We start from the raw sequence: 11877 nt of genomic DNA on the forward strand, positions 1-11877 counted from the left end.
TCACGCCAACACCATTATAGCGCACCTGATTCTAATAATTAGTTGGTTGATAAATTGAATCAGGTTAGTTAGAACTGAGGTTGGAGCAAAAACCAACAGGGGGATAGCTCTCCAGGAACAGGGTTGGAGAGGCCTGCATAGTGCATCTCTCTAACCCGCTGGCACCTCTTCTGCCCATGATTGATAAGGGGATTTTTTTTGCAGTAGGCCTACATATGGGACTGATATCTGCTGCAAATAGATGATTTTTGTTCACCTATAGCACTGATCCACATTTTTGTGTTCACTGATTAAGCAAAGGTTGCAGGTAAAGATTCTGCTTGTTTGCTTTACTGATTTCATTGCAAGCATACACAACACCTTATCATGCAATGGAGTGATACATGACCATTGACCGCTGGATATCCTAATGATCATGGTTTGAGACTTAGCTAATACAAAAAAACTGTGGTGTAATAATGGCCATTTGGATGATTTAATTTCTGAATGCTTCATCCAAGCTGATGCAAATCAGTATGTGAAAGCAGTGATTTACATTGTGGATGTGTGACAATGTCATACATTGCATTTCATATATTTATTTCAGTGTCACAACCTACTTCACTACAGTTTCTAGCATTGCAATGTTGTCGAAATGTTGCAGAAATTAAAGTCATATAGAGCAAATATTGTCATCACATGCATCCATGTAAAATACATATCTGCAAAATTATGTTGACGTAGGTGATCACATGACCTAAATCTCGCGATTTCTGAAGATGTGAGTCAGAAGCTGAAAACAATGGCAAATGAACACGAACAGAAGTGGGACCGATGCCTAGCTGATAGCGCTGTGAAGATAGGTAAATATTGATATTTCYTGAATGCATTTATTAAGAAATTGATTCCAAACAGAGTACAACCTAAAAATGCGCAGTGTAAGCCGGGGACCAGGTGCATGAGCTTAGTAAGGCCACCTGTCTACTTATGTGGGCCATAACTTACCCGATGAGGTCCATTGACAATTTAAACCAAAAGCCCCATCAACATAGGGCTTTTTTTTGTTTTGTTGTAATTATATTTCAGGCAATTGTGTCGAAGAAACGGACCAAAACATTTGCGCGCTCATGTCCTATATTTTTGTATTATTCTGCGACCAGTCCAGGAAACACATTGTGCCCTTCACCGTCAGTTACGGTTTTGAGTTAACTTTTCAGTGACAGTAACTTAGTCCTATAACATGCTGTAAAATGTTGCTTACATTACATTGATATAAAATCAAAGAAATACTGAAACTGGCATATGACATTGAGTCCTCTAGTCTTAATAGGGTAATACGATTAACTGAACCATTAAACTATCCCGTAATGATGCACATGAAATGCATGCTCAAAGCATAGGACTGCATTACACATTGTGACATGACATATAGCTACATAAAGCATAAGTGACATTTGTTAGTGTTAGAATTTCTGCACGTGACATTAACTTGAAACATGCATGATTAAAATGTTCTATCAACACATGTTTGAAGTGTTTCATCCCCTACACGATCCAGCAACTGTAATAGTAAAGTAACATTATGATTAAGTAGATTAGGGAAGACAGTATAGTGCAACTGGGCTATACCGTCTTTGCTGACTTTGCTGTAAAGTGTTATAACAATTTCCATTAAAAGTAAGTTAAGCATACATTACACATATAAATAGTTTTAAATGGGCTTGATAAGGTGATCAAGAGGCAAAAGAAATGCACACCAATTTAGGCGAGGTGCTGGCTAGCGGTGTAGAACACTTGAAAAATGTAAAGGAGAGTGGCACACTCTCTAGGAGCTCAGATGCAATAATTTAATAACCTAATTACCAAAGTTTCAACAGACGAGCTGTCTTCATCAGGGTATAATGACAAACACTGCAGGGTGACTAGTTTTATATAGTGTCACTGTCAAAGGACACACACAGGTGTCTGTAATCATGGCTGGGTGTGGCCTGATATCATTGGTTAATTCTCAGATTTAATTTTATTTATTTATTTCACCTTTATTTAACCAGGTAAGCTAGTTGAGAACAAGTTCTCATTTACAACTGCGACCTGGCCAAGATAAAGCAAAGCAGTGCGACACAAACAACAACACAGAGTTACACATGGAATAAACAAGCGTACAGTCAATAACACAATAGAAAAAAAGAAAGTCTATATACAGTGTGTGCAAATGGCGTGAGGAGGTAGGCAATAAATAGGCCATAGTAGCGAAGTAATTACAATTTAGCAGATAAACACTGGAGTGATAAATGAGCAGATGATGATGTGCAAGTAGAGATACTGGTGTGCAAAGAGCAGAAAAGTAAATAAAAACAATATGGGGATGAGGTAGGTAGATTGGGTGGGCTATTTACAGATGGACTATGTACAGCTGCAGCAATCGGTTAGCTGCTCAGATAGCTGATGTTTAAAGTTAGTGAGGGAAATATAAGTCTCCAGCTTCTGCGATTTTTGCAATTCTTTCCCGTCACTGGCAGCGGAGAACTGGAAGGAAAGGCGGCCAAAGGAGGTGTTGGCTTTGGGGATGACCAGTGAGATATACCTGCTGGAGCGCGTGCTATGGGTGGGTGTTGTTATCGTCACCAGTGAGCTGAGATAAGGCGGAGCTTTACGTTGAGACCTAAGGGAGCAAGGGTCTTTAAATTAAAGATCCAGGCAACCTCTCGTTTAACAATAAATTGTTGAGGTCACCTCCTCTCCTAGGGAGGGTGACATGTTCGATGCCGATATAAAGTAAGGACGAAATCGAGTGGTTTGCTTCCAAAAAGTGTTCCGCAACTGAGTAAGTCGAGTTTTTGCACCTAATGGTGCTAATATGCTCCGAGATTCGTACTTTTAATTCACCCTTTGTTTTACCCATGTCATTTTTACCGCAAGGACAAGTTATAAGATAAATAACTGCCTTAGTGGAGCACGTGATAACACCTTTGATTGGGATCTGTTTCCCTGTTTGGGGGTGTTTGAAGGATCTACATTTATAAGTGCCATTGCATTGAGCACAGCCATTAATTTCACTTGTAGTTTACATCCAGTAGGGGCGCAAATAGACATTGTGCAGGGATATCTTGGGGTGATAAATCAGAGTTTACCAATTAATCTCTGAGACAACATAAAGGTGATAACACAATGTCAACAATGCAGTGTGGGTTAGGGTTAGGTGTTGGTGTCCAATATCCATAATAAAGGAATATTGTCTAAGAACATGACACACAACATTCTGATCTGGAACCAATGATATTCCTGCACCCGTACAAATATTTGGGGAAATTGTCTATGTAAGTAGTTTTGCTTAAAGAGTGATTTGAATTATCATCTTTCTTACAGAGGTATTTGGTTTTGGAATGTTTGCTAGCTTTGGAGCAACTAGCCATGAGGACTGCCAAACTTAATATTTTCCTTGTTTTTAGATTTACTGTATTCCCCGAAAAGGTATGTGGGTTGACAACAGCTGGGTTTACAATAATCCACACGTAGTGTTAAGAGGCCAAAGGTTGTGAAATCACGTTGCCCCCAGCAGGGAGCCTGTAATAGCCAGCCTATCAGGACAGACAGGAAAGCTGCTGCACAGTAAGAGGGGAACAACAGAAAAGAAGAATGATGGATGCACAGTCAGGAGAGAAAGGGGGAGGAGGAAGGAAAGGTAAAGATATCAGAGGAACAGAGGGAGTCAAGCTGTGGTTGTATAGAGGTTCATAATAGTAAATCTGTTGCAGATCTGGCCTCATATTTGGCCGGCTCCACTGCTTTTCGGCAACAATCACAGGGAGAGGGAGAGGGAGGAGGAGACATGGAAAGGAAATGAGAGAGAGAGTGGGGCTAAAGAGACAGAAGTTGTCTGTAAATCTTAAAGGCCCATTGCTGTCAAAAGTTTAGTATTTTTTTGTAAGTTTTTTGAATATATATATTTCCACACTGTTGGACTAATACTGTGAAATTGTGAAGATAATAATTCCCTTTTTAGTGTAAGAGCTGTTTGAAAAGACCATCTACAATTTCAAACCCTGTTTTGGTCGGATAGAGTTTTTGCCGGCCTGGTGTCATCACCAGGCAGTAAAGTAATTTAATAGACCAATAAGAAAGTTCCAAACCTCTCTGCCAATAACCGCTCGTTTTCAGTTTCCCCCTCCCCACTCAGACCACTCCCAGACAGTCCAAGCAACAATCACAGTAATGTACTTAATTGTTACCCAGAACTGATTTGATATTGTGGGTTAAAAAAACGGCTGCATTGGACTTATTTAAAAAAAAWTAAGTTCAGACTGGAAAGCGAGGGGGGGGGGCAGCAGAGGTTGTAGAGGAGCATGATGTGGCAGCAATAAAGATGTCTCAGATGTTGTCCCTTTGTTTTTGTGGTCTTGTTTGACATTTGTAAGTTGTGTAATTGAGACGGAGGGAGCAGTGTCTGAGTGCTTTGGCAGCTGCGTATCGGTCATGCTGCATAGCTCTCTGAATCCAATTAAGAAGTGGAGGGGCCCAAACTGTTGTTTTTATGTATTTCTGCGCTGGCTGGCCCTTGGAGCTGGGTGGGGCGCTGCACACAGCGAGGTGAAGCTAAGCACACAAACACATTCTATCTCTTCAAATGCCCCCTCGGGTCCACACTTACACTCTATCATTGTGTCTTATTTGTGTCTTGTCTGTCCATCTCCCTGCCATGAAGATCACCTCACCTGGACCCTCTGCTTGACCTGACTGGACTCTCACTCTCCCTAACTTAAACATCCCAGATCTCTAGATCACACTGCTAGTTCTCTATCTCACTCAACCCGCCTCTCATCTCTCCTCCCCCTTCGTGTCTTTCCTTTACAGCACTAGCTCCTCCTACCCCTTGACATCTCTCTCACTCAATGACATTTTATTTGCTCTCGTTTGCTCTTTATTTTTTATTATTTTGTCTTAAGTTTACTTTCACATGCTTTTCTTCATTTTCCCCCTCTGCTTCTCTCTCTAATGAACAATGTCTGGCTGACAGGTGCTGTTTACCAGCTCTGGGGTCAGCAGCCATGTTGCCCCTCACCTCACCTCATTAGAGCAGACTAACTTCCAAGCACAACAGGGAATTCCATACCTGTGTGTATGTGTGCATTACCCCAATACTTAATCATAGGGTGTGCTGCAGACTTGTTTTTTTGTTTCTATTCCTCTGGAGAGGTTTATGCACCTCCTTTCACCCCCTTTCTTTTCTTTCTTTCCTCTCTCTCGCTGTCTCTCTCTAGCGACCGGCCTTGGCGTGGGGATTGTGTTCTCAGTCCTCTTCTTCAAACGTGAGTATTGCCTCAGACAGCAGAGAACAGTAATTGTAATAATAACGCTGTCCATGTGTTGATCTTTGTGGGAGTTATGGTTTGTTTCATATAAGTGAATTGTCTGTCTCGTCTCTAGGGCGCACTTGGCCAGTGGCATTTGGATCAGGTGTGGGGCTGGGCATGGGCTACTCCAACTGCCAGCAGGACTTCAGGTCACCTTACCAGCTCCATGGTCACAGGGTAAAGGTGAGCAAATCACACACGTCATGACCAAGGTCGATGCCATTAAGGTTGAAACACAGTATTCCATCTTTTTTTCCCTCAACAATAATTGCACATAATAAAATGACTGTTCTATTTAATCTCTTTCAGGAACAGTAGAAGACTGAGGAGAGTTGGCTGATGTAAAAGTTGTCTCGTCCTCATTATTTTGCTGCTTGTTTTTATTTTATTTTGCTGCTTGTCTCCCTGCCACCCAATGTATTTACTGTGTGAGTCTCACAGGGCAGTCGTGTATTTTTGTGTATATACAAGTAATGAATCATTTGACAGAAAATTCCTGATTTACTTCTGTCTTGTATCTGTGTGAATAAAGTTTGAATGCTAACAAAGAACATGTCTATTTTGAAATGAGTTTGGCAAGCTGTGTGTGTTAGAGAGCGGGAGGGAAAGGAAGAATGACAGTATTTTGTGTGTGAATGAGTAGGAGAGTTAAACTCCTGCTGTCCTGCTACAGCCCTCAAGGAAAGAGGGAAAGCAGGGAAAAATGAGAGCTAAAGAAAATGAAGCCATGGATAAAATCTGGATGATGGAGAGGGTGTGGAACAAAGATATTCCTAAATGTACAGAGAGAGGTTAGATAAATGTTTAGTGAGAGGGCTGTATACTACAGGTGAAGATGTGGTCAGGTGGTAAATGCAAAGTGTGGGGGAAACAATATCTGCTGTGTATTGCTACCATCTACCAATACGACACTGTATATTGCTACCTAGCACTAAGATGAATAGTTTAAGCGGAGGAACTGTAGGACATGTTACATGTTGCGCTTGTAAGAAGGATTGCAATAGACTTTGTTCCAGGTACAGCTACACCATGCAGACTTTCTTCATCTGGGAGTGTTTGGGAGCAGGACAATGGCAGAGTACCTGTGTGTGTGCTTGTATGTGTATGTTGGAAGCGGTTGGAAGTGTTGGCAGTGATTGTGTAGGTGGTGCACGGAGAAGAGATCATGTTAGCTTGTGTGTCTTTTGTGAACAATCCTCTATGTCTGTGTGTTCATTGGCAGTACTGATTGTGTCTGGGAGTATGTTTTGGGAGTGTGTTTGTCCAGCCCCCTGGTGCAGCAGAATTTGTGGAATGTTCTGGAATGCCAGTTCTGGACTGAAGCTCAGCCCTTATTACTAACAGGTGAGTTCCGCTCCGTGCACGTCTGAACACACATTCACACTTTCACTTCAAGGCACATATTTAAACACATGTTCATACGCATATGTACTGAAATTCACATGCACACTCACTTAAACTATACACATTTCTTACAGCACACATCCAGATATGACCAGCCCCGCATATACAATCTCAAACACTTATTTGCAACATAGAATACATTTCAAAATTATATTCACATGTATCTCTCTCCATAGTAGATACAGTACATTATTCAACAGTGGTGTGCATGTATGTATGTATGTATGTATGTATGTATGTATGTATGTATGTATGTATGTATGTATGTATGTATGTATGTATGTATGTATATATATATATAGATCACACACACAGTACCTATCAACATTCAAGAGTTTTTATTTTTTCTACATTGTAGAATAATAGTGAATACATCAAAACTATGAAGTAACACATATGGAATCATGTAGTAACCAAAAAAGTATTAAACAAATGTAGATTTTAGATTCTTCAAAGTAGCCACCCTTTGCCTTGATGACAGCTTTGCACACTCTTGGCATTCTATCAACCAGCTTCACCTGGAATGCTTTTCCAACAGTCTTGAAGGAGTTCCCACATATGCTGAGCACTTGTTGGCTGCTTTTCCTTCACTCTGCGGTCCAACTCATCCCAAACCATCTCAATTGGGTTGAGGTCGGGTGATTGTGGAGGTCATTGTCCTGTTGAAAAACAAATGATAGTCCCACTAAGCGCAAACCAGATGGGATGGCGTATCGCTGCAGAATGCTGTGGTAGCCATGCTGCTTAAGTGTGCCTTGAATTCTAAATACATCACAGACAGTGTCACCAGCAAAGCACCATCACACCACCTCCTCCTTGCTTCACGGTGGGAACCACACATGCGGAGATCCTACTGCATCTCACAAAGACTTGGCGGTTGGAACCAAAAATCTAATTTGGACTCATCAGACCAAAGGACAGATTTCCACCGGTCTGTCTATTGCTCGTGTTGCTTGGCCCAAGCAAGTCTCTTATTATTATTGGTGTCCTTTGGTAGTGGTTTCTTTCCAGCAATTCGACCACGAAGGCCTGATTCATGCAGTCTCTGAACAGTTGATGTTGAGATGTGTCTGTTACTTGAACTCTGTGAAGCATTTATTTGGGCTGCAATTTCTGAGCCTGGTAACTCTAATGAACTTATCCTCTGCAGCAGAAGTAACTCTGGAACTTCCTTTCCTGTGGCGGTCGTCATGAGAGCCAGGTTCATCATAGTGCTTGATGGTTGAAACTTTCAAAGTTCTTGACATTTTCCGGATTGACTGACCATGTCTTAAAGTAAAGAATGACTGTCATTTCTCTTTGCTTATTTGAGCTGTTCTTACCAAAATATGGACTTGGTCTTTTACCAAATAGGGCTATCTTCTATATACCACCCCTACCTTGTCACAAAACAACTGATTGGCTCAAATATATTAAGAAGAAAATAAATTCCACAAATTAACAAGGCACACCAGTTAATTGAAATGCATTCCAGCTGACTACCTCATGAAGCTGGTTGAGAAAATGCCAAGAGTGTGCAAAGCTGTCATCAAGGCAAGGGGTGGCTACTTTGAAGAATCTAACATAAACAAATCAAAATATATTTTAACACTTTTTTGGTTACTACATGATTCCATATGTGTTATTTCATAGTTTTGATGTCTTCACTAATATTCTACAATGTAGAAGATAGTAAAAATAAAGAAAAACCCTTGAATGAGTAGGTGTGTCCAAACTTTTGACTGGTACTGTGTATGTATGTATGTGTGTATGTTGAACAAAAATATGAATGCAACATGTAAAGTGTTGATCCCATGTTTCACTAGCTGAAATAAAAGATCCCAGAAATGTTCCATACACACAAGCTTATTTCTCAAATGTTGTGCACAAATTTGTTTACATCCCTGTTAGGGAGCATTTTTCCTTTGCCAAGATAATCCATCTACCTGACAGGTGTGACGTATCAAGAACCTGATTAAACAGCATGCTCATTACACAGGTGCACCTTGTGCTGTAGACAATAAATGGCCACTCTAAAATGTGCTGTTTAGTCACACAACACAATGCCATAGATGTTGCAAGTTTTGACGGAGCATGTAATTGGCATGCTGACTGCAGGAATGTCAACCAGACCTGTTGCCAGAGAATTCAATTTCTCTATCATGTCTGTAATAAGGGCCTTTGTGGGGAAAAACTCATTCTGATTGGCCGGGCCTGTCTCCTCTGTGGGTGGGCCTATGCCCTCCCATGCCCAGCCATGGCTGCACTCTTTCCTAGTTGTGAAATCCATAGATTAGGGCCTAATAAATGTATTTCAAATGACTGATATACTTCCATGAGCTGTAACTCAGTAAAATCTTTGAAATTGTTGCATGTTGCGTTTATTTTTTTGTTCAGTATATAAACAAAAGTTATTTCAAACGAGCAAAGATAGACAGAGACACACTCTTACACACACATACAGTACATGTAAACACTCCTGCACGCATTCTGCAATGCATTAGTCACAAAGTAAGGAGTATGTGTTGGCATCCTCTCAAAAACAGATTCCGTTATTTCACTCTTCCCCTGTCTATTAATATAGTATTTGTCTGCAAGAGTGCATGGGAGCTTATGGATACAATCAAAGCTGCACACTTGCAGAGGGGGAGGGAAGTGGGGATAGATTTCTGGGGCATAAGAGTGTACCTGTCTGTGCCTGTCTGACAGATTCTCCAGAACGACAATCATAATCACTATTAACCTTGCCACTAATCAGAAAACACAGAGCTGGTTCAGATATCATATGCAGGTTGGCGTTTATTATCAGTAGTCTTATCCTGGAGGCAGAACTTAACTATTTCCCCTTAGATAGGGCAGCTGCAAAGTCAAAATTACCTATATTGTAAAAATGTATGAATACAAAAATTATATGTTTGGTCTTCATTTAAGGTTAGGATTAGGTTTAGCATTGTGGTTAAGGTTAGGATTTAGGTTTAAAATCTAATTTTATGACTTTATGGCTGTGCCAGCTAGTGACTGCTCAGCAGAGCTGCCTCCAGAACAAGATTCACGACAAAAAAAACACTAACATGCATATCATACGCATGTCAAAATCATAATTACAACAATTTTTCCATCAGATGTGGTCTGTTCTGCAGCCAGAACTGACATGAGGGAGTGAGAGAGAGAGAGCGCAGCGCCAGGGCAGCATGCACAGATTATATTTGAGGAAAATAGAGTTCCATCACTGTAGTGGCTGTTGAAGACATTTCTGTTCATAGAGAGGCAAAATTCCTCCATTATGCCAAATCCTAATGTGGAATAACCACTGGCAGTCTGGGACAGTGACTGACTGTACTGGAGTGGTGCACAGCTCATGAGTCATGATCTAAGGAACGTCTGCTGGTTTTAATTTGTCTCTGGCACTTACTTCCTCAATAGATTTATTGGAAGGTCCATTCATTGTTGTCAAGGTATTAATCAGTGGCTTATTCAAAGATTGGGACAAAACCAACCTGAACAGTCTGGCTCTCAAGGACAGCATGCATGGCCTGCCTACTGTATCTACACTTCCACTCTGAGCAAGAGGGGGGTCTACTAATCTAACACAGATGGTCATATTGTTTTAAGATGGTCATACCATGGATCATTTAGCTGTTTGATTTTGAATTTTAGGACCCTTGTAGGTGTGTATATATATACAAATATTTGATGAGACATTGAATTTGGCCTTACTGCTACTAGCCTATAGAAACACATTGAATGACACATTCATACATGGTAAATCAGATAGGCAATACAATAAATCAAAAGGAAGTGTGAACTGACACAAGTGATGCATTTGTTACCATTTCCAATATATAGGGGTTCACAGCGAAGCTATTCTTAGATTTTTTTAAATTTTTGACATCGTCAAATAACTCAAGCATATATTGTTTACTTTTTAAAAATTTGGCACACAGAAACTAGAGGCCATGAGTAACCTGGTAAAAAAAATGGCACCGACTGGCCTGTAGGTGGAGCTGTTAGAAGGGTCAAAGATCATACCACCAAGACATGCTAACCTCCCCTGTTATTGGTAATGGTGAACAGTTAGCATGTTTTGGGGGTTTGATCTTTAACCCTCTAACTTTCTCACTCATCATTATTCACAATTATTTCAGGATTATCCATAATCATGGTAGCATCCACATTAATGTAGAAGTGCTCAGAAACATATGCTATTATTATTTATAATAGTGACTCCAAAATGGCACTACATTATTTACCATTAATTTCTATTGGGCACAAAATTATCTGAAACACAATCAAAACTAACTGCAAATGCAACTAAGTTTGTAGTCACAAGCTTGATGTAGTCATTGTGCAGTGGTGGAAAAAGTAACCAATTGTTATACTTGAGTAAAAGTAAAGATGTCACACCCTGATCTGTTTCACACCTGTCTTTGTGATTGGCACCACTCCCCTCCAGGTGTCGCCCATCTTCCCCATTATCCCCTGTGTATTTATACCTGTGTTCTCTGTTTGTTGCCAGTTCATAGAACCTACCAGTGTTTGTTTCCCTGCTCCTGCCTGTTTCTTGCTCCTGTTTGCTAGTCCATCCCGGTTTGACCGTTCTGCCTGCTCTGACCCTGAGCCTGCCTGCCGTTTTTGTACCTTACCCCACCTAACTGGATTATTGACCCCTGCCTGCCCTGACGCTGAGACTGCCTGCCATTCTGGATCCTTTGCACCATCTCTGGATTATTGACCCCTGCCTGCCTTTAACCTGTCGTTTGCCTGCCCCTGTTTAGAAATAAACTTTTGTTTCTTCAACACTGTCTGCATCTGGGTCATACCTAAAACGTGATAAAAGATACCTTAATAGAAAATGACTCGTGTAAAAGTGAATGTCAGCCAGTAAAATAGTACTTGATTAAAAGTCTAGAAGTATTTGATTTTAAATATACTTAAGTATGAAAAGTAAATGTAATTGCTGAAATATACTTAAGTATCAAAAGTTAAAGTATAAATCATTTCAAATTCCTTATATCAAGCAAACCACACAGCACCATTTTCTTGTTTTTTAATTTACGGCTAGCCAGGGGCACACTCCAACACTCAGACATCTGTACAAAGGAAGTCTTTGTGTTTAGTGAGTTTGCCAGATCAGAGGCAGTAGGGATGTCCGCTTGATAAGTGT

The 11877-nt window shown here is 40.6% G+C and overlaps 1 protein-coding gene across 1 annotated transcript; it reads left to right on the plus strand.

Annotated features, from left to right (window-relative positions):
* Positions 1 to 732: 732 nt before the first annotated feature.
* LOC111967274 (MICOS complex subunit MIC10) lies at positions 733 to 5881 on the plus strand. Its single transcript, XM_023992177.2, has 4 exons — positions 733 to 842; positions 5238 to 5285; positions 5404 to 5513; positions 5640 to 5881. Exons 1-4 carry the CDS (start codon positions 782 to 784, stop codon positions 5646 to 5648), a joined length of 228 nt encoding a protein of 75 aa, XP_023847945.1. The 5' UTR covers positions 733 to 781; the 3' UTR covers positions 5649 to 5881.
* Positions 5882 to 11877: the final 5996 nt, after the last annotated feature.

The sequence above is a fragment of the Salvelinus sp. IW2-2015 genome, linkage group LG1 (genome assembly GCF_002910315.2).
Source record: "Salvelinus sp. IW2-2015 linkage group LG1, ASM291031v2, whole genome shotgun sequence".
NCBI classification, from domain to species: Eukaryota; Metazoa; Chordata; class Actinopteri; order Salmoniformes; family Salmonidae; genus Salvelinus; species Salvelinus sp. IW2-2015.